This window comes from Somniosus microcephalus, chromosome 5 (genome assembly GCF_052327205.1).
Source record: "Somniosus microcephalus isolate GS21.2 chromosome 5, FLI_Smic_1.0, whole genome shotgun sequence".
NCBI classification, from domain to species: Eukaryota; Metazoa; Chordata; class Chondrichthyes; order Squaliformes; family Somniosidae; genus Somniosus; species Somniosus microcephalus.
In genome coordinates, this window is record NC_140991.1 from 78941093 (window position 1) to 78965079 (window position 23987).

Genomic DNA, 23987 nt, shown 5'->3' on the forward strand with positions numbered 1-23987 from the left:
GGTCAGAGGCTGGGCGGCTGCAATATGTATTATCTACAGGATGCACAGCAGCAAATCACCAAGACATCTTCGCCAGCACCTCCCAAACCCGCGACCTCCAACACCTAGCAGGACAAGGGCAACAGGTGCACAGGAATGCCATCACCTCCAATCACACACCATCCTGACTTGGCCATATATCACCGTCCCTTCATCGTCAGTGAGTCAAAATCCTGGCACTTTTTACTAAACAGCATTGTGGGAGCACCTTCACCACACGGACTGCAATGGTTCAAGAAGAAGGCCCACCACCACCTTCTCAGGGGCACCTAGGGATGGGAAATAAATTCCAGCCTTGCCATTGACACCCATATCCTGTGAATGTATAATTAAAAAATCTATATTTCTGTATCATCACCACCAGAGACAGATTTGTTTGTCTATGTAACAACATTGCTGTACTTCAAAAGTAATTCCTTCCATATGAAGCAGTTTGGAGATTTCTCTGAGAGACAGGATAAGGTGTTGTTTAAATGCAGGTGTTTCTTATTTGGATACAAAATAAGAAAAGTAAATTCTTCCCTTAAATCTCCTACTCACTAGCTCTTCCCACCTTCAAAAGCCCCCTCGAAACCTATCCCTTCAACTGCACCCTAAAGGTTCTTCTATAGTTTGATGTCTGTTTCTTTGTGAAGCACCTTGGGACATTCGTGCTAAATACATGCAAGCTGTTGGAACACCGAAAAGGCAAATTATTGATAAACAAGTATTCTAATATATTAATTTCTTAATATATTAAAATTGAATTACAGCTACTATATACAACAGCATATTAATAACCATATATACAAAATCTAACTATATAAAATGTTAGTGTGCCCACATGTGCAAATAGTCAATAAATAAGCTCGAAGGTAATAAAAATAATTCAGACAGATGCTCATGCCAAACTCAACAGTGCTTCTAAACTCACCTGGGCATCTTAATCATCACATGAAATTCAGTGAGCTTTTGTGCCTGTACGAAAGCTGGTTCGAATTAGGAATTGGTATTTATGCTTTCTAAAAGCTAAAGGTGCCATCTGTAAACCAGATGCAAATGAGTGCCGTCTGCAAAAACAGAATGCATTTGTGAAAAGACTGTTAGCAAAAAAGGAAACTTATGATCAATTTTCTTTCTACAGAACTTAGCGAGAAGATGTAAATCTCAAAAGTTATCTGGTCATAGCAGTTGAGAGATTTAACATGTTTGTTAAAATGTGTAAATACCATCAAGCCAAGGGACCAACCCTGGTTCAAGGAGGAGTGTAGAAGAGCATGCCAGGCATATCTAAAAATGAGGTGCCAACCTGGTGAAGCTACAACACAGGACTACATGCATGCTAAACAGCAGAAGCAGCATGCTATAGACAGAGCTAAGCGATCCCACAACCAACAGATCAGATCAAAGCTCCGCAGTCCTACCACAACCAGTTATGAATGGTGGCGGACAATTAAACAACTAACAGGAGGAGGAGGCTTCATGAACATCCCCATCCTCAATGTGGCGGAGCCCAGCACGTGAATGCAAAAGACAAGACTAGAGCGTTTGCAAACATCTTCAGCTAGAAGTGCCAAGTGAATGATCCATATCGGCCTCCTCCTGAGGTTCCCACTATCACAGAAGCTAGTCTTCAGCCAATTCTATTCACTCCACGTGATATCAAGAAATGGCTGAGCGCACTGGATACACCAAAAGCTATGGGCCCCAACAACATCCCAGCTGTAGTACTGAAGACTTGTGCTCCAGAACTAGCCGTACCTCTAGCCAAGCTGTTCCATTACAGCTACAATACTGGCATTTCCCTGACAATGTGGAAAACTGCCCTGGCAAGTCTGTCCACAAAAAGCAGGACAAATCCAACCCAGCCAATTACTGCCCCATCGGTCTACTCTCAATCAGCAGCAAAGTGATGGAAGGTGTCGTCAATAATGCTATCAAGCGCCACTTTCTGACCAATAACCTGCTCACCGATGCTCAGTTTGGTTCCACCAGGACCGCTCAGCTCCAGACCTCATAACAGCCTTGGTACATGGATAAAAGAGCTGAATTCCAGAGGTGAGGTGAGAGTGACTGCCCTTGACATCAAGGCAGCATTTGACCGAGTGTGGCATCAAGGAGCCCCAGTAAAATTGAAGTCAATGGGAATCAGAGGGAAAACTTTCCACTGGCTGTAGACATACCTAGCACAAAGGAAGATGGGTTGTTGGAGGCCAATCATCTCAGCCCCAGGACATCCCTTCAGAAGTTCCTCAGGGCAGTGTCCTAGGCCCAACCATCTTCAGCTGCTTCATCAATGACCTTCCCACTATCATAAGGTCAGAAATGGGGATGTTTGCGGATGATTGCACAATGTCAGTTCCATTCGCAACTCCTCAGATAATGAAGCAGTCCGTACCCGCATGCAGCAAGACCTGGACGCCATTCAGGCTTGGGCTGATACGTGGCAAGTAACATTCACGCCACACAAGTGCCAGGCAATGACCATCTCCAACAAGAGAAAGTCTAACAACCTCCCCTTGAAATTCAATGGCATTACCATCACCGAATCCCCCACCATCAACATCCTGGGGGTCACCATTGACCAGAAACTCAACTGGATCAGCCACATAAATACTGTGGATACAAGGGCAGGTCAGATGATGGGTATTCTGCAGCGAGTGACTCACCTCCAGGCTCCCCAAAACCTTTCCACCATCTGCAAGGCACAAGTCAGGAGTGAGATGGGCTACTCTCTATTTGGCCTGGATGAGTGCAGCTCCAACAACACTCAAAAAGCTTGACACCATCCAGGACAAAGCAGCCCGCTTTATTATCACCCCATCTACCACCTTAAACATTCAGTCCCTCCACCACCGGCATACCGTGGCTGCAGTGTGTACCATCTACAAGATGCACTGCAGCAACTCGCCAAGGCTTCTTCTACAGCATCTCTCAAACCCGCGACCTCTTCCACCTAGAAAGACAGGGGCAGCAGGCACATGGGAACACCACCACTTCCAATTTCCCCTCCAAGTCACACACCACCCAGACTTGGAAATATATCGCCGTTCCTTCATCATTAGTGGGTCAAAATCCTGGCACTCCCCATCTAACAGTACGGTGGGGGTACCTTCACCACTCGATTGCAGCAGCTTAAGAAGGCAGCTCACCACCACCTTCTCAAAGGCAATAAGAGATGGGCAATAAATGCTGGCCTTGAAAGCGATGTCCACATCCCATGAATAAATACAAACAAAAAAAAACTTGAATGTGTAATTATATTATGAATGCGGGTTGCAGATAAATAGAAAATAATTGCACAAGTCTTTATTTAACTTAGTATTGTATGTTATTTCAACCCTTAGTATATTGTCCTCTGATTGCTATTGAGTGAATAAAATGGGGAAACCGGGGGAAAATATACCCAAAAAGTACTTCTGTAATACTGGTTATGCCATGTGCTGAATTGTTCAGTCGTGAATGCTTTTCATATTTATCCTTATACAGGCATAACAGAAAATACTGGATATTTAACAGCTGTTTTCCCTTCATCTAGATGCAGAAAACTGGCACATACCAAGAAACATTTGCTTAGCAACCACACTGCTACCAGTGAATAGGAAGCTGAAAGTGACCAATCTAATCAAATAAAACGGTATTTGTATTCATAGCTATGAAATGACATCCCGTAGTTGCTATAATGTCATGATGTCACTGCATTCTACATTAACTTTATCTGTGGTGAAGCTACCTCATTGTTGCTTTTATTATTTATTACTGATGTTTCCTTATTTGTATTTTTATTCATATTCAACAACTCATTACAAACTGGTCAAACTCTTAGATGATACCAAACTAGGAGGTGCAGTTGAATCTGAGGAGGCAGGTCAGCAAACACAGAATGAGTTAGACAAAATATGTAATAGGAGCAATAATGGCTGATGAAGTTTAATACAGAAAACACACCAGGGCCTTTTGAATATGATATACAGCTGCAGATTTACTTACAATTTTGTAGCTTGGCCAAATAATGCACAAATACATAATAATGTATCCAATTTACCTCCCTCCTCCACTGCCATTTATCCTCAATATATACAGTGTATGTGGTCTCAGATTCTGTAGAATAACTTTATATTATACACTTTGTGATAATGCTTCACAAGTTCATTTTCTGATCTCATGCTTCTAGTACAGTACGACCCTGCCCCACCAGCAGCACCTAGCAGAAGTTCAGTCTTATGCTGTGCATGCGTTTAATTGATTAACCCTCACAAAAAAGTCAACTTTGAATTTTGCTCTCCACAGATGCTGCCTGACCAGCTGAGTATTTCCGTAATTTTCTGTTTTTATTTCAGATTTCCAGCATCCGCAGTATTTTGCTTTTGAATTATGTAGCACAGTTAGAAGTCTGCTTTACATATTCTTTCACGTACAGTTTCTAAATGTCTTACATTCAGGAATGTGGCCTACTGCCTACAGTTGACAACCTCCTGGGTTGACCTGGAGTCTCTTGGAATTAAAGATTAATCTTCCGGACACGCCTGCGAGGATCCCAGGAGAAAAATCATAGGAACATTTTCTTCTGTTGTTTTGCTCCGTTATCATGCTCTCAAAACCTTTCATAAGTTTATAGGCTTCTGTTACATCTTCTTTTAGCCTTCTCTGCTCAAGTAGAAATAGTCAAGTATCTTCAGTCTCTCCTCATAACTATGGTTTCTCATCCCTGGCATGAACCTGATGAATTTACTCTGTATGCTCCCTATGGCTTCTATGTCCTTTCCATAATGGGCTACCCTAAACTAACCACAGTACTCTAGCCTAACCTTTACCATGTACAACTTTCTAAAACCCCCAAATGCTATTTTTCTTTTTTATAGCTTTATCTCCCTGCACTCACACTTTCAATTATGTATTTGAACCCTTCTCTATTTTTCCACATCCTCCAGCATCTTTCAGTTTAGTGTATGCTCCCATTCCTTGTTTTTCTTCGCATATTAATTTGCACCTGTCATCTGTCTACCCATTCTGCTAACCTGTCTACATTCTTCTGAAGCCTTTTACAATCACTCCCCATGTCAACCATTCCTGCTGTTAGTAAATCACTATATAGTGGCCCCTATGAACAAGTCCAAATCATTAATATATCAAGAATAAAAGGGGAGCTAGCACTGAACCGTGAGGTACAACACTTTGAAGCATTCTTCGTGCCTTTTACATTTAGTACTTCTATAGCTCAGGTTGAGGGAGACTAGCATCCAAGCACCAACTCTCCACTTTTACATCACTATAACCAGCCCCCTTATCCAATGGTAGACCCACAAAAAGTATGGGTTTAATTCTATGATTGGGTTAAGGGAGCGAATTTAGCAGTGTAAAGATGGGATATTGGTCTTCTACAATCTAAGCTACAGAAGCAAATGTAAAAGTGCCAATGCTGAAGTAAAAAATAGTTGAGTGTCTGCCTTGAAGCTGAACAAGAATGTTTAGGTCAGTGCTGGAAACAGGTGCTGCTCTATTACTGCACGCAAGATGGTATCAGTTACCAGGCCAGGAATGTACTTAATGAGGCAGCAAACCTGTGGGATTTATTAAAGTTAGACAGAATTCCGAATCAAACTGCAATAATGCTCAGAGAATAAAGACAGCAAAACTGGGGGAGGTCATTGGGGAGTTGGGCAACCAGGTCTACCGTAACTCAGGGTTTCCATGGTACTTCAGCAAATGTTACTGCAAACAGGTAGAACTGTCATGGAAATTCACCCCTTGAGTTTTGTTCAGTATTTTTTCCAAGGAACCAAAAATTAAAATGAAGGCTAGAATGTCAGTTCATAGCAGCAATTTTCCTCATCCCTCTGCACGTGAATTATGGCCACAAATTACAATGGCCCAAAACTTGTGGATGGCGCCGTAGATACGGAGAATGCCGCTGACCTCCAAAAAAATACGAACTTACCTTGTGTGAGGCCCCACACGCAGACTTGCTGTTTGGCGCTGCTGAGTTGCGCACAGCGTATGACATCACTGAGCTCAGGAGCGCAGTGTACAGCCTATGCGTAAGGGAAGACATGCCCACAAAATCTGTCAAAACTAAGCCACGCCACACAAACTTCTTTCAGTCTCTTCCATTGAAATTACATTTTAAAAACTTTTTAAAACTTTTAATTAAACTGGTGTTTGGACTTATTTCATATATCAGCATTTTGTTAAAATTATGTAACAAAACACCAATAATAATTTGGCATCCATTTTCCACTTGAAGGTTAATGGAAAGATTCTCGTCCTTTGCCCGTTCACTAAAGTGAAATCAATCATTCAGCTGTTCAACCTTCTATTGAGGTTAAAACAGTTTCTATCATTTGGAAAGTGTATTAAACGTTACATTATTTATATTTCATACTAAGAAACATGTTCCTTTTCTTATTTGCACTAAGGAGCATTGTAGAGTGTTTTGCTAGCCTACAGAATTACCGGTGCCGTACTTCAAATATCCCAGCTTTTTAAATTAAGGATATGTTCGGATTTATGCTATGTAAATCAGGTAAGTTTTTTATTCTTTTAAAGCTAGCATTTAATATCCTGTCAAACATCCATTGTGACAGATTTTAATTCAATGGCACTGAAAGGCATTGGCAATGATCCTTTTGATTTACTATACACCATGCACATAGCACACCAGCTGTGGGGCAGCTTTAAATATATTATATAAAATAATTAAATAGCAAAATGGTTTTATTTCATCCATTTGGAAGAGGTATAAATGATCTGTCCCGAATTCCCAATTCCTGCTCATACAATTGGAGTGCAGAAAACACTGATAATTTAAAATATTGTCATATTTAATAATTTTAATGTTTCTAAATGTTACCACTAGGTGAAGTGATACCAGAACGGTTAACAATCCTTTCAGATGCACTCAAATGGGTTCCTTTCAGGCTCCTGTGCCTGCTTTCCCTAACTGTAAAATGTTTTGATATAATTGCTGTGCAGTTGGTCTGCGGCAGCAAGAGTATTTCCCCAGTGGTGCAGATCACCTGACAAGGCGTACCATGACAGATCGCAAGTTTGGGATTTAGCGCATGCGCCGAACTGCGGTCAATTTCAAAGGTGGTATGACGGTGTACTGTGTGTCTCCACCACAATCAGATACCTCATTCAGAGGCGGCACAGACACGATGGACCGAATGGCCTCCTTCTGTGCTGTATCCTTCTATGATTCTATGAATTGCATTACACTGGAGATCCTCCAAAGTTTTTGTGGAGCAATGTGGGCTGCGCCAAAAAAGGGTCCTCAGGCCTTTATATTATATTTAAATTAAATCACAGATTATAACATCAATCAACCCTACAACCAGCATCACTCTACTTTTGCTAATCGCAATTCTGGGGCAGACTTTTCCCATAAAAACCTGGCACTACTCATTGCTGTACTGTTGTTCAGATTCTGGCTCACTTAAAGGGACAGGGTGCAAGTTGCAAGTGAGTTTGCTTCCAGTACTACATAGGCAAACTGGTCCTGCATGCTTTCTGCCACCTGTGCAGACATAGGAAGGGTGGGCTTTGTAGTCTGAGTAGCGCCCAAAAAACGGACGCGCACCAATTTCGAGGTCATTGTCTATTTCATGCAGATCCAGTGTGGGGTGCTCTTACTAGTTTGGGAAAAGCACATTGTTGCTGTAGAATGGAGGGTAGGTTGCTCCACATCTGACCAATATGCCGTTTGACCTGGGAGTCTTGAATGTTGACACTTGGCGCAAAAAGTGAAAAGTGTCCAGTACTTCATTCTATCAACACAATACTTCAGTAAAAAGTTCCTGACTTGTACATGCTTCTTAGTGGGGGACTATTAAAAGCAACCCCTGGCAGGAGGTTGCTGGGATTATACTGGTGCCTTTTAGCGGAATAAGAAACCAGGCAACGGACAGAGGATTTGGTCAAAGTTTTATTACAGCTTGCTTACAGGTAATTGCTGGGGGAAGAAAAGCAATTCAGATTCTGAACCTGTAAATAAAGATTCAAAACTGGTGAATGAAGTATTGCTATTTATCACTGTGCAATTGTAAACTAGTGACTCTTTCTGTAAACAGAGTGTGATATAGCCCTTCTGTAAAGCCATTTACTGGGCTTCTGCTTTTCTATAAAGCTTACAACACAACTTTATTGAATCTGGCACTCTTCAATTAGATGCAGAAAGGCACTTTAAAGCCAACATTTTTCTTCTTGATGATTAAGAGGAGGAGCGACATTCTTGTCTAGCTTTTTTTCTTTTTTTTTTTAAAACAGCTTTAGCTTCCACGCGCATGAAAGAGCATTCTGAGATGGTACAGCAGACTCAGTCTTCAATTCTCTGGGTAGTTTCATTGATTATCTGCAATTGAAAAAAAAATATTAATCGTACATTCTTTCTTATAAGCTGGTAAAGTATGTGCACTCTTTTAATAGTTTTTTGTGAACACTGATACTAACATCTCCACCTCTGGTCTCAACTGTTTTAATTATAAGTTTCTTCTTTGACATTTGAATGTCAGTTGGCTGCTGCTCATAAATGGCATCTGTAACGAAAATAAATAATTAAATAACATTGCATTGTTTTAGGCAAAATATCTACTATGCAAAGGCTAAGGAATTTACTCTCCTTTCTACTTGCGCTTACTGAATCCCTCAATGTTATGAATCTGCGTTTGGATGAGATGAATATGCAGGAATGCAGACTCCTCCACAGCTTTAATAACAATACTGCTCTCTGATATTTATAAAGCACGCTCATTGCCAGAATCAAGTTGGAATATAAAGACGTTGTTGGGTTTGCTGCATCTATCACTAAGCTTTCTGTTGCTTTCCCATTATGATATTCATGCTGGTTCAATTATAAATTTTAGGCATGCTTCCTTAAGTTTGCTCTCAGTAAGGAACATCTTGGGCCACAGCATACGTACTGTTGCAATGCCTATTTTGTGTGTCTCCATTCCATGCAAATATGTCCAGTGAGTAGCTCAGCCATGCAAATCAACAAAGTCCTTGACTTGTTGATCCTTGGCCTGTGCTGAATTAGCTGAATTACCCAGGACAGTGGTAAGGTGCTAGAAGATTAGACTTGGTGTCCCCGGATTAGAGTAGGGAATTGTGTCTGTGTGGATGTTGTGTGAGGGCTTGGCTGTGATGTCTTTACAGCAGCAGTGGACTCTCTCTTGATGGTAGGGATGCCGGTGGGAGCTGGCATGCCAACTCAAGAAAATAAATTGGGATTATAGCAAAGTTAAAGAGGCATACAGACATCCCAACCTGCCACTACCCTGCCAAAAGGAATTCCAGCCCTGTATCTCAATGCTAATTATTGATGGTTTCTTTATGAGCCAAATCTTCAGTCAAATGTTCTGGATCATATGGTGCTGTATCATGCAGAAATCCAAATCGGAACACTGGATTTTTTTCACCAGCAGAAGCGCATCAAATTTTATAGTCGGGTTGAATAAGATAGGCATGGCAGCTTATACTTTGTGTTATAATGTTCAATATACCTTGTAAAATGTTCATTAGTTATATAGGTAAAAAAAAAAAGATTTCTTAAATAGATCAAAAGTCCATGGAAGAATAATATAACCAGAAAACAGGTAGACCCAATAGAATGCGCTGCAAGAAGTAGAAAAATAAGGTCCTTTATGGTGGGAAAAGCATGACTCAGAACAGGGTGCTGCAGTTTTTCTTTTTAAACTGATTTTTTTTTTTTTTAAAGACCTTTGTCAAGTCCAAACATCCACTCATCCATTTTACTGTGCTAATAAAAGGAATTACCTACCAGTAAGGCTTAGAGAAGCAAATGATGGCATAGGCATAGAAATCCTACAAAAGAAAAAATATATATAATTACACAAATGTAAGTTCAGATGAAGGAGAGCATTTGCTTCATCGAGCTCACCCTTCCATAGAATCCTACTCTTACAGCAGCCAACTTCCTCTTGAATGACTCAAGAGGCTTTGCCTCCACTATTCTTGGTGAAATTTTCTTCCATCCTCCCAAAAGTTTCCTCCAGATGGAACGAAGGATAAGATAAATCTGTGGAAATCTCATGACTGCCATCAACAACACATCTCCATGGTCACAAAAGTTTAAAAGTCTACCTGCCACCATCTGAGGTACAGCCATTTGTTCCACTTGCTACACCCACCCCAAGCCAACCAGGCCTGTTGCTCTATTTGCATGGGACAGCCCAACTAGTGGTCTTTTTCTTTATTTAGGCTCAGGATATGGACATCGCTTGCAAGGCAGCTATTATTACCCACCCATAGTTCCCCTGAGATAGTATTGGTGGGTCTGCTCCCTGCATCTAGCCTAGCCAAGAACTAATAGACTTCACATATTGAGAGAAGCTTTAAAAGACAGATGGAGCATTGACCCAAACCTAATTGTTAAGATTTGAAAAAGCATCTTGCTTGCTACACTAGTGGCGAGATGTCTTTGTCAGCTTACTCTATATATGTATATAATATATGCACAAAGCACCATCATTTCAAGTGTATTTTCTGCACTATTGATGACACTGATTTTGTTTTACGAAGAAAATTGTCTTCACCAAGGAAGAAGATACCACCATAGACATAGTGAAGGAGGGTGTAGAGGAGATACTGAATGGGATAAAAATTGATAAAGCAGGTACTAGAAAGGCTAGCTGTACTTAAAGCAGATAAGTCACCAGGGCCAGATGGGATGCATCCTAGGATGCTAAGGGTAGTGAAGGAAGAAATCGCGGAGGTACTGGCCATAATCTTCCAATCCTCCATAGAAACAGGTGGTGCCAGAGGACTGGAGAATTGCAAATGTTACACCCTTGTTCAAAAAAGGTGTAAAGATAAACCCAGCAACCACAGGACAGTCAGTTTAACTTCAGTAGTGGGGAAGCTTTTACAAACAATAATCAGGGACAAAATTAACAGTCACTTGGGCAAGTATGGATTAATTAAGGAAAGCCATCACGGACGAACTTGTTAAAGGCAAATCGTGTTTAACTAACTTGATCGAGTTTTTTGATGAGGTAACAGAGAGGGCCGATGAGGGCAATGTAGTTGACGTGCTGTACATGGATTTCCAAAAGGCATTCAACAAGGTACCAAATAATAGGCTTGCCAGCAAAGTTGAAGCCCATGGAATAAAAGGGACAGTGGCAGCATGGATATGAAATTGGCTAAATGACAGGAAACAGAGTAGTGGTGAATGGTAGTTTTTCGGACTGGAGGAAGGTATACAGTGGTGTTCCCCAGGGGTCGGTTCTAGGACCACTGCTTTTCTTGATATACATTAATGACTTGGATGTGGGTGTACAGAGCACAATTTTCTTCACCCACGACTGTGTGGCTGTTCATGGTTCCAACACCATCATCAAGTTTGCGGATGATACCACGGTAGTAGGCCAGATCACCAACAACGATGAGTCAGCCTACAGGGAGGAGGTCCAGCATCTCGTGAAGTGGTGCGCCGATAACAACCTGGCCCTTAACATCAAGAAAACCAAAGAAATCATTGTGGACTTCAGGAAGTCTAAAGGCTGAAGTCACACCCCCATCCACATCAATGGGGCTGTGGTGTAAAGGGTGGACAGCTTTAAGTTCCTCGGAGTCCACATCACGGAAGACCTCTCCTGGTCCCTCAATACCTCCTCTCTGGTGAAGAAGGCCCAGCAGCGCCTAGATTTCCTAAGGAGGCTGAAGGGATGTAACCTGTCACCCCTGATCCTCTCTAACTTTTACCGCTGCACAATAGAGAGCATCCTGACGAACTGTATCACAGTATGGTATGGCAGCTGTAGCTACTATGACCGGAAAGCCCTGCAGCGGGTAGTCAAAACTGCCCAACGCATTACCGGCACCCGGCTACCGACCATAGAGCACATATACCAGAAACGCTGTTTACGGAGGTCACGGTCCATCATCAAAGACCCTACCCACCCCAGCCACAGTCTGTTTGCCCTCCTGCCATCTGGGAGACGCTACAGATGCATTCGCACCCGTACGACCAGATTTAGGAACAGCTTCTTTCCCAGGGCTGTCATCCTACTGAACTCCACAAATAAACTCTAAAGCCTGCACATCTGCCAATGCACTTTATTATGGTTATGTTTATGTTAATGTATTACAAGCCAAATGTATGTTGAATGTTTAAATGTCTTAATCTAAATGTACACTCTCGGGAGCCGCAAGCCTACATTTCGTTGTACTGCACTTGTGCACTAACAATGACAATAAAGTTGATTATGATTATGATTAAAATTTGCAGATGACACAAAACTTGGAAGTATAGTGAACAGTGAGGAGGATAGTGATAGACTTCAAGAGGACATAGACAGGCTGGTGGAATGGGCGGACACGTGGCAGATTAAATTTAACGCAGAAAAGTGCGAAGTGATACATTTTGGTAGAAAGAATGAGGAGGGGAAATATAAACTAAAGGGTATAATCCTAAAGGGGGTGCATCAACAGAGAGCACAAATCATTGAAGTTGGCAGGGCAGGTTGAGAAAGCAGTTTAAAAAGCTTATGGGATCCTGGGCTTCATAAATAGAGGTATAGAGTACAAAAGCGAGGAAATTATGATGAACCTGTATAAAACATGGTTTGGCCTCAACTGGAGTATTGGGTCCAGTTCTGGGCACCGCACTTTAGGAAGGATGTGAAGGCCTTAGAGAGGGTGCAGAAAAGATTTACGAGAATTATTCCAGGAATGAGGGACTTCAGTTACGTGGATAGACTGGAGAAGCTGGGGTTGTTCTCCTTAGAGCAGAGAAGATTGAGAGGAGATTTGATAGAGGTGTTCAAAATCATGAGGAGTCTGGTCAGAGTAGATAGAGAGAAACTGTTCCTGTTGGCAGAAGGGTCGATAACCAGAGGACACAGGTTTAAGGTGATTGGCAGAAGAACCAAAGGTGACATGTGGAAAAACTTTTTTTACTCAGCGAGTGGTTAGGATCTGGAATGCACTGCCTGAAAGGATGGTGGAGACAGACTCAATCGCGGCTTTCAAAAGGGAATTGGATAAGTGCCTGAACAAAAAGAATTTGCCGGGGTACGGGGAAAGGACAGGGGAGTGGGACTAGCTGAAGTGTTCTTGCAGAGAGTCGGCATGGGCTCGACAGGCTGAATGGCCTCCTTCCGTGCTGTAACCATTCTACGATTCTAATCCTTGCTGCTTATATCAATACAGTCACAAAACAATGAAACCTATGTAGATTTTTTGAGCTGCAAAATACAGTAGAATAAAGTATTTGATTGTATCAACCATTTTCAAAGTGAATCTTTTATGATTAACTCGACCCTAGTATTCATTTGAATTAAAAAGTAAATTTTTTCTTAAATCACACAAATGTCTTACCTGCTTTCCTCACCCTCCAGCAATTTCCTGTATGTTGCAATCTCAATATCTAGAGCCATCTTTACAGTCAATAGCTCCTGGTATTCTTGCAAGTGACGGGCCATCTCTTCCTTCAAGTTACCGATTTCATCTTCAAGATGGATAATGTTGTCTTGGGCATTATTTGCCTCCATAACATATCGTTGTTCCATTTCCTGCATCTGGCGCTCAAGTGATTCATTCTATTTTAATGCAAATATTTATGTTACTTTCTCATTTTCTTCCTTCAGTTCTCTACTTCATGCATTTTCCCAAGTTGTGTTTGTGCGTGAAAGACGGATTGCATTATCTCTGTTTCAATTACTCCAATACCATTCCAGGCGTAAATACATTCATAAACCCAGCCTTGAACAAGTTCCATTAACATATAGTTTAATCTCGCAACTGATGAGGAGGAATTTCTTCACCCAGAGAGTGGTGAACCTGTGGCATTCTCTACCACAGAAGGCAGTTGAGGCCAATTCATTAAATATATTCAAGAAGGAGTTGGATATATTTCTTAAGGCTAAAGGGATCAAGGGATATGGGGAGAAAGCAGGGACAGGGTACTGAATTTGGATGATCAGCCATGATCTCATTGAATGGCTCGAGGGGCCGAATGGCCTGCTCCTGCTCCTATCTTCTATGTTTCTATGTTTCTGAGACATGTTGGGATTTCTGCCAAGGCATAAAACTATAGTTATAATTCTTCAGTTTCTCCACTGTTTACACTAATTGAAAACCCTCCTCGAACGATCAGGGCAGTTTACATTCATAATAGTAATTATTTAAAAGAAAGAAGATTGTTTTTCTCGTTATTATCAGTAGTTTCTGACCATCTGCGGCACCCATCCATCAAATGTTAATACAGATGGAGTTTCGAAAGGTAAACAGGACATAGAAATGTTTTCAAAAGTTTAATGTACAATAAATTTAAATTTAGATATTATAAAGCAACTTTAAAACAAGGTAAGTGAGGTTAAAAACTGATCAGGAGAGCTAAAGTAGGTTAAGATAGCAGGGAATATTAAAATACTTCTTTCATCGTATTTGGAGTGGGGTTCAAATAATAGGGAAAAGGCAAACCAAATACTTAGTAAAATTTTCTGCTGACATCAGTGAAAGTACAATATACTAACCCTCTGTGCCTGCTACCCCACTGGCTTTGAAATTCCTATCTGTAGCACCTGAGATAGATAATTTCCCTGTGCAGAAAGGAAGAGAAGCAGCAACCTGTTATGTCGGGTCCCTGACCCCCTTACGCTGCCCTGAGATTTCCTAAGCTTGCAACAGGTTCAGGCCCAACATTGTAACGCAAAGAAGGTAGGAAAGGACATTCTGAGCCTTGCTGGCCCAATTTTCTCAGTCTATTCGAAGAAGAGCAGGGGAGTTCTCCTGAAACCCAGGTCAACATTTATCCCTCAAATAACACCAAAAAACCCAGATAATCTGGTCATTTATTTAACTGCTGTTTGAGGGACCTTGCTGCGTGGAAATTGGCTGTTGTGTTTCCTATATTGGAACAATGGCTACACTTCAAAAGTATTTTATTGACTGTGAAGCACTTTGGGATGTCCTGAGGTCATGAAAGGTGATATATAAATGCAAGTTCTTTTTTTCTTTACGACCAAGGGGTTCCACTTTTGGTGGTGCCCAGGAAGCTGCCAATGAGCTTTGCATTGGAACACCACCCCCAACAGATCGGAGTGTCTGATGGGACATAGAAGCAAGGCACAGAGGACTGGACGTTCCTTTACAGGTACCAGAGAATGTTGAGGCCTTGGACCCTTCCGGCTGCTGTTCCCATTGCAGCTTCTAATTGGTTCTTAAATGATTCACTCCACTACTCTATTTGTGAGTCCATTCCATATGTTGATCACTTCTAATTTTGCCTTTTACTAGTTTGAGCCTGTGACCCCCTATTCTTGCAATTTAACTTAAATAATCTTCCAGATTTACCTCTTCCATACTGTTTCGTGTCAAATATATCACCTCTCAGACACCTCCTTTCAAGGCTGAAATTCCCAAGTTTCTCCAAACTTTCCCCATAACTCAGACCTCTAAGAGGAGAGATAAGCCTTGTAGCTCTACTGTGCTTGAAATGTTTCCCTTTGTCTCAGTGTGACTAGAACAGGATACAATACTCAAGGTGTCATCTGACCAGTGAACTTTACAGTTTGATCATGACTTGCTTGAATTGCATTTTACTGTTTTGGCTTTATAGTTCTATTGAAATTGGTGATTGCTGTTCTCCATTGGTTACACATGTTGGGTATCAAGTCTACTAAGACTTCTAAGTCTTTTTAAAATTCTTCCTTAGCTTTTTCAATATTATTCATGTACATTGACAATACCCAGCTCTACCGCACCATCACCTCTCTCGACCCCTCCATTACATTTGATTTGTCACGCTGCTTGTCCGACATCCAGTACTGGATGAGCAGACATTTCCTCCGATTACCTATTGGAAAAACCAAAGCCATTGTTTTCAGTCCCTGCCACAAACTCCATTCCCTAGCCACCGGTTCCATTCCACTCCCTGGCTACTGCCTGCAGCTGAACCAGACTGTTTGCAACCTCGGCGTCCTATTTGACTCTGAGATGAGCTTCCGCCCGCATACCCTCTCCATCACCAAGACTGCCTACTTCCACCTCCATAATATCACTGTAACCTCCTCCAGCCCTACAACCCTCCGAGATCTCTGCACTCCTCCAATTCTGGCCTCTTGCGTATCTCCGATTTTAATCACTCCATCATTGGTGGACATGCCTTCAGCTGTCAAGGCCTTACGTTCTGGAATTCCCTCCCTAAACCTCTCCTCCTCTCTCTCCTCCTTTAAGACGCTCCTTAAAACCTACCTCTTCCTGTCCTAATATTTCTTTATGTGGCTCGATGTCATATTTTGTTTGATAACACTCCTGCTAAGCTAAGCACCAAGGGACATTTTACTATGTTAAAGACGCTATATAAATGCAAGTTGTTGTTGTTGGTAGACAAAGCTCTCAGTTCTATAAATGAATTTGTTTTCCGGAAGGCTAGACATTATTCGTATTCATATTACTTACCGTTCCCTTAAGTGCATCAGTATCGCAGGTCAGTGTCTGGATTTGTCTGCGGTAATCGCTACTCTCTTGTTTTGCCATGCGAAGAGCATCATTGTTGCGAGAAGCAGAATCACTCAAATCGGCCAACTGTTCAAATACACAGACTTCCATGAGTGAATCTTACTATAATACTAGAGTGATCTAAACAGAATGCATTTTAAAACGTTCTTGTTTTTTTAATTAAATTTAGTTTTGGCAAAAAGATCACTGTACATTGCTCTGATTGCTGTGGGAGTAGCTGTAGGAAAATGTGGATGTGACGGTGAGACTGTGGAGATAGGAATATGGATGGGGTGATCACTGGAATGGCTAATGGGAAAGGTGCTGGGTGAGGCGGGTGCACTAGTTGGATTAAGTGTTAAGGTGGAAAGTACGGACTGGTGTAGTTTAAGTCTAAGGGCTGTGAATAAGGATGAGGTGAGTTTGTGGGTGAGATGGGAATGCGTTTAACAGTAGTAATTTTAGGTGGTATTGAGTGCAAAAGTGTGCACGAGTGCAGGAATGGTTGTGGGGTATGGGATTTTGAGTAGTAATTTAGAAGATGAGATTTGGAGTTGGGAGTGAGTGTAATTATAGGATAGGTATAGCAAGGAGCTAGTAGGTGTTTGTAGGGATAGGAGTGTGGTAATAATGGTGGGTTTCTTTGTGGGAGTGAGTGTGAGAATGGACAAAGATCCATTTTTATATGGAATAAGTGAATGTATGAGAATGGGCACTGGGTGAGGGTAATGCTGGGCAAAAAGCGGCAGGTTAGAAGTTGGTTGGTAGGTGGTTTGATCTCCATTTTGTTATCATGACTACTAAGAAATGTATATCAGAAAACATACCTTGGACTTGTACCAGTCCTCAGTTTCAGAAATGTTCTTAGCAGCAAGTTTATCAAACTGAGAACGAACTTCATGGAGTGCTGCAGTAAGGTCAGGTCTGACCACATCCATCTCAACCTTGACTTGCGTATCTTGGATTTGAGCCTGCAGTTCGTGAATTTCCTGAAGAAAGAAATACGTTGAATAAAGATAGATGAGTCACTACTTAGTCAAAACAGTGTGTGCTAGATACCTTTAAATAGAGTAACGTATTTAAAATAAACATTATCCAAATGAGTATTCAAAATTATAAACAACGGTACACGCTTACCTCTTCATGAAGTTTCTTTAAGAACAAAATTTCTTCTTGCAGTGCCTCAACTTTACGTTCCAGATCTAAGCGTGCCAGACAGGCATCATCCACATCCTGATAGACAACAGAAAAATAAAATCCAAAAAGAAGTTAATCAAAGCGGCAATTCTGTATAGTTGCAATGTTTTACAATACTGAACTGTATTCGTAATGATTACAGTTAGTTGTGGTTGCACACATACTGCATAAATTAATATGTTGATCCATTTTATATTTATCTTTGCAACTAAATGAAGCAAAAACTAACTTTTGTGTGTAAATTAGAGTACTGTAAGGCATCATTAAGTCATGTGTAGAAAAACTCTGATTGGGAGTTAGAACTAAAGTTGATTTTGAAATTACTGGTTATTTAATTATGACCCAGTAACATTACTGCACTAGTTTTCTTTTTACAATAGAATTGTGTCAAACAATATATACACCTGCATTCAATCATTTAAATCACCCATATCGTTGCTTAATCATCAGTGGAAACTGATACTTGAATGACTAATAGAAGACATTTATCCTAAAAAACACCAAAATCCCCAGAATAAAGTAAACAAAATGTAAAGATTGAACTAGAGACAACAAACATTTTGGGCAATCACTAAAAATGTCTCAAATACTGATACTTTTTACAGCATTTTAACGATTGCACAACTTAATGGCCGCAAAGTTCATGAAGCTCCAGACATTTGTGGATTTGGCACAAACTCTATTTGGTGTTGCACCATCCCCCTTTTGGTGAGTTTTACATAGAAATACATAGAAGTTACAACACAGAATCAGGCCATTTGGCCCAGCCAGTTTACCCTCCACACAAGTTTTCTGTCTGCAAACTTGGCAGTTGCCACTAAAATCAAATTAGAAGCAAATCAGACTTACATGTACAGTCCAAAGCAAGCTACAAAGAATCAGTCAGCATGCAAGGAGAAAAAATGCAGACATGTGAGCTTTTTCAGGCCAATTTCAGTCATTCATGATCAATGAAACAGTGATTGTGCAGTCCTGCTGCTTTAGAATGAGGGTTGTCATTAACTGCTGGAGATTATGAGGTTACAATTCAAACAAAAACAGCCATTGTCTAAATGCCAATTAATTTGTGTATCCTTAATTGATTTTGATACGCTGCTGATCAAACATCCATTCCGTTAAGGAGTTTTAAATGAGATTCAAACATATTTGCTTTAAAAGAAATGCTATTCCTTTTTATAAGTGACTTTACTAATTCTGCTGAAAGTTAAACGTTTGATTCTGTAGTTCCAGATATACTATGTAATATACAGTGTTGGAAATACACTTAATCCTCTAGCTGAAGGGGATTACAACAGAAAATAAATACAGATTTTTAAATCAGCAAAGATCTTTTGGTGATTAAACAGTTAATGACATTAATTATAACTTGAGCTTTGATGTGGTAACTTCAGTGGGCAGAAATGTAATAAAAAGTGTCCAATTTAGTTTGAGTAATAAAAATAATTCCAATCTTCTCCAATTAAACCTGACAGATGTGTTGGTTCAATTGAGAGTGAGTTTCACCATACAGCAGTCACAATGCTGGATTTTATTAAAACTGGGTCAGTTATGAAATGGCACTATTGTCTTCTCTTTGCTGTAACCTGGACCACACTTGGAAGTGTTTGCGGGCATCATTACACAATCAGCTGTACCAGGGATTATATGTTCATTTAACGGTCAACTTAATTGTGTCTTTTATAAATAAACATCTAAATTATGTTTCTGATTACTTATTAATAGAAAACTGAAAGAATGTTATTTCAACAGCTTGGACTCCCACAGAGGTGCCTTTATCTAAAAAAAACCCACACAGAATGCAGGGGAGACTGAAAATATTCTTAGTACCTCATTAGTAGTTGCCTTTGGCAGAAGAAAATTAAAAACAAGATTTAAACATTATGTTTTTGTGCAACTAACAATCATATTAAACCATCCTGAACCAAAAATAATAGCATGTATGAGCATTCTCATCTGTATACTTATCAAACTATTCTTTCTATTTTAGTTTTACTGTTCATTTCCTACAAGAGCTCACTATTAAGTGTGCATAAGTGAGAAATATGTTAGTTATAAATATTATTGGTCTATGAGTTACTGCCTTCAGGTTAGGAATATCAAAGGGAAATGGGTAAGTGAAACAGTTTTCACTGTATTTGAGTATTTTGTTATTAGTATGTTGCTGATAGTATAATTGGTTACTAGATTGTGTATTTCTTTATTCAATAACTATAACATACCAAATAATTTATTTGTGTTCCTGTATATGTAGATATGCATATAGCATGACCACCCACTTCGAGATTGCAGCAGTAAAGGGGCAAAAAATAAACTATTTTCTATTAGCAGACAAAAAAAATTCAAGTTTGCTTTGTTGCTTCCTCGTCAATAAAATGCCAATGTTACTCCTGCAACTGCACTAATCCACCTAGGTCCAGCCACACAAAGCCATCTATTCATTTTTTTTACTGGCATGCGCAGTGTTCATTGTAGCTGCATTCCAAGATAAATCCTTGTTGGAGCTCACCTTACATTACTGCAGCATAAAATACAGCTGCTTCCTTGGAGTCACTATTATTACTACAGTTCCTTTTACATGGTCAGGAGTTCGAGCTTCACGGCTGCACGATGCACAAAAGTCATCACTTCTATCCACCACAGGGGGCGCTTCATGAAAGCAGCTTCTCAGAGCAAAGAAAAATTTAGTGAGAGGGAGTGACCAGAGTGCCACACCCTCCAGACTAGAGCAAGATGCCTAGGTGTGGATCTCTGAAAAGGTCAAACACGGAGAGAATTTATGTTTTTTTTTAATTCTGTGTTCTTTAATTAACAAAACCAAAAGAGTCAAGAAGATAGTACAGCACAGACACTGGCACAATGACATTGGCCATTGGCTGCACCAACAATTCTGTCCACATTGAACTTCAGATATAGGGTGTGCCATCATGCGGAGTCAGCGAGCAGAGGCCAGGCACTTCCTCAGGAAGAGAAAGAAAATTGCAGGCCACGTCACCCCAGGCTGCTCTTTTGTGTTTCTAGAGGGTGGCTCTGGAATATCATCAGCAAAATTCCCTGCTGACTCAGGGAATCAGGACACCACGTATTATGCTGCTCTGTCAAAGCTTTGGTTAGGTGTCTGTGCTGAATTAACTAATCTCGGCTGGGGTACTGGCAGTATTTTCACAGACATCAGCATCCCCTGAGCTAGGAAAAGGAAAATCAGCCAGGGTTCCCAATCTTGATAACTATTCAATTGAAAGTGCACCTATATGGACATCCAGTAAGGGCAGGCTCAGGCCCAGCTGTGAATCCCCCCACCACCATCTTCACTACCACTGCGGGATCGGATGGAGGGCCGGTTTTACACCCCGCCCAATGTTACTCTTCACTGGCTTCAATGGAGTAAAATCGGGTGGGGTGTAAAATCAGTGTCCCCCCCCCCCCCCCATCCCGTCAGTTTCCCGACGGGCGGGTCAGGTTAAAATTGCCCCGTATGTCTCCACGCATAAATCATGGCTACTTGGAGAAGCTATCCTTAATGAGTGATTTACTTCAGAAGGGTGGGCAAAGGGAGAAAAACGGGCAATCATTAGCAGAGACCTAGGAAAATAAATTAAATGATTGAAATACCATTCAAGTGTTTTTCTAATATCCTTTATGTTCTTTTGATGGTATCATGCACCAGAAGCCGTTACATTTCTTTTATATTATTTTGTTAAAAGTTTTGAAATCTCGCAAGTTTTGCAGTAAAATGTTTAACTTGTTGCATTTCTAGATACTTGAAAGAAAAAACATTAGAATGACGGCAATTGGTTAAGAAGAATTGGGTGCTCAGATAAACCCATTTAAAGGACATTTCTCTACTGAGAGCTACACAAGAACATTGGGGGTGTCTCCCTATGTGTTCCTTTCTGTACTATGGCCGGATGTGGTAGGGTTGCGGTCCAGTCTCCAATGGGTATCTGCTGCATTAGTACTCTCCCGATCGCAGAGATCCATATTTCACAGATTACAGTCGCTTACTGTTCTTACCTGTCTGAAACCTGCCAGGTTGTTTTCGGCGTCCTCCCGCTGAATAATTTCATCTTGCAACCTGCAAATAACAGGATTGAGATATCAGTCACTCCCACTCCGGCTTGAAGTGCGGCGTCCGTGAATACTGACCGTCCGCTGTTCAGGATTTATTGGAGTTTTTATTGTGTTCTTCTACCCATCCGTTGTTTTTGCTACTTATTATTCTCGTTATTCTTTATAGCCGAATATATCGACGCAGCTGAAATCGATTCTTTTGCAAAGGGTAAACGCTTGCAACTTGCTTCAAGTATTTGAATAAAAATATGTATGCTGCATGAGATATGCAGATATTAAAGGTGGAGTTATTTTCAAGACTTAATACTGTACTTAGACTTGTAGTGGAGTCTGAGTTGGGTGTCGCGGCCCGAACTCACTGAAGCAAAGCAGTCACCCTGCAAGGATCGCTCACTCCTCACTTGTCAGGGCAACTCTTAACTTTGGATTCAGGCTGCATTCACATTGTTAAGGGCAGTTAACTTATACTGTGAATGCTCCCATCGGTACCAGTCTCGGGTATTATCTGTGTGGTGCCATATGCTCAAGTCGGCGGACGGGAATCGTTTGGAAAATCACGAGGAGGGTCCGATGGAGTTATACTGCACTCCGTGCAAAGCTGGAGTGGTGTCCGATTACCAACCCGGAGGTCGGTTCACATCTCTCACTCTCGTGCCCTCGAGATCGGTTCAGATTGCTGACCCGAGCTGCCGATTTATCCCGCCACTTTCACATCCACGCACACCTCACATTACTTCACACTGACGCAAAGACGGCGGTAAGACTACGCCCATAAATCGCATAAAGCGACCAGACTCGAAACAACGATCAAGCATTGTGCAGCAACTGACGTGCCAGGCCAGCTGTCATAATTGGTATAATCCACCAGTTCGATGCGTTTTTAGTTGCAAGAAAATTGCACTAAAGCAGTTTTTTTAACCTGGGTTTGAAGAATTCGAAAGCGGATTTAACTATTTATTCTTGAGGCTTTCAAACATTTCTGGTCAAGGCCAGGAAAGTGAGATTGTGTGTATTCTCAGACTGTTTCTTAAAGCGAAAGATCCTACAAATTTTGCAAATGCCTAAAATTAAGCCTAACTAAGGGGCACGTTCTGCAATTTGAGGGTTTGTATTTTAGGGGAAACTTTAGAAAATCGCTGCCTGGTTAGGATTTTTTCCCCAATGTGTGAAACAGAAGTAACTTTTGAAGGATCAGGTGTAAATCATCTGCCCACCCCACCCCTTTAAAGCTAGTATACGACCAGAGACTTACTTCTCCCTCAGCTTCTGGTGGTCATCGGCCAGATTATCCCTTTCCACCTCGATCCTGGATTTCTCATTGTTGATCTGATCGATCTGGAGGCGCAGCTCTCTCAGCTCCTGTTCGTATAGGTCCCCGATCCTGGACCTGGGTTTGCCCTTCAGTTGCTCCAACTCGGCCAGGAGCATCTTGTTCTGTTGCTCCAGCATCCTCACCTTGTCAAGGAAGCTGGCGAGACGGTCGTTCAGCTCAATCATCTCCGCTTTCTCATTGCTGCGGTTCACCTTGAATTCCGAGTTCATGGCATCCACCAAGGAGAAGTTCAGGCTGTTGCCCGCGGTCGTTCCGGGAACGCTACTCCTCACATGCCTTACACTTCGGGACCTGATCATCGGCCCCGCGTAGCTGACCCTGGAGAAAGAAGGAACGATCGGGCCCCGCGGTTCTTTGCGAAGCGAGTAGGAGCGGTGGCTCGTTGTAGTCTTAATTGTTGGCTCTGCAAACATCCTGCGGTAGACACTGGATCTGGTGGTCATTTTGTAATCCTTTTCCTTTGCTGGATGCTATAGTTTCTTAAAGTTCTTCCACGAGCACAAACTTCTCGGCTGCAAGAGAGGGATTGCCAGCAGATGCCTGGTATTTATAGAGAGCTCGCCGAGTGCTCCCACGGGGATAGATGAGGCAAGAGCCGATGAAGTGATTGACATTGCATGAACCAACCGGCAGCTGGGAACAACACATTGAGACCATCACTCACAACTTTGGACAATTATTGTGTCTTGGAGGCAGGACGATTTTTCTCTTCAAGTTGACGTTTGCAAGCATCTGGCTTTAGACTGGACATCTGCAACTTTTTTCCTCCCTAAGGCTGAGAGCGTAGATGAAGCTACTCTTTTCTAGTAGAATGGTACAGTGTAACGGCCAGCTCCCTCAATCCTAAAACAAGACTGCTTTAGTGGATAAGTTCCGGTCTCTGTTAAACCTAACATGAGTTGCACTA

General features: G+C 41.4%; 1 protein-coding gene across 1 annotated transcript; it reads right to left on the reverse strand.

Moving 5' to 3' along the window:
• Positions 1 to 7929: 7929 nt before the first annotated feature.
• vim (vimentin) lies at positions 7930 to 23614 on the reverse strand. The gene is made up of 9 exons (XM_085987864.1): positions 23000 to 23614; positions 21691 to 21751; positions 17620 to 17715; positions 17310 to 17471; positions 16444 to 16569; positions 13360 to 13580; positions 9797 to 9840; positions 8467 to 8552; positions 7930 to 8368 (listed from the first exon to the last, which is right to left on the reverse strand). Exons 1-9 carry the CDS (start codon positions 23521 to 23523, stop codon positions 8333 to 8335), a joined length of 1356 nt encoding a protein of 451 aa, XP_085843990.1. The 5' UTR covers positions 23524 to 23614; the 3' UTR covers positions 7930 to 8332.
• Between the last annotated feature and the right edge of the window lie 373 nt (positions 23615 to 23987).

Bases quoted from the DNA above. Each gene is read 5' to 3' on its own strand.
- vim (XM_085987864.1), bottom strand. From the start codon at position 23,523: ATGACCACCAGATCCAGTGTCTACCGCAGGATGTTTGCAGAGCCAACA. The intron at 21,752-22,999 runs GTAAGTCTCTGG...TGTTATTTGCAG, and splicing joins CACCAGAAGCTGAGGGAGAA to GTTGCAAGATGAAATTATTC. The intron at 17,472-17,619 runs GTAAGCGTGTAC...TTCTTTCTTCAG, and splicing joins TAAAGAAACTTCATGAAGAG to GAAATTCACGAACTGCAGGC.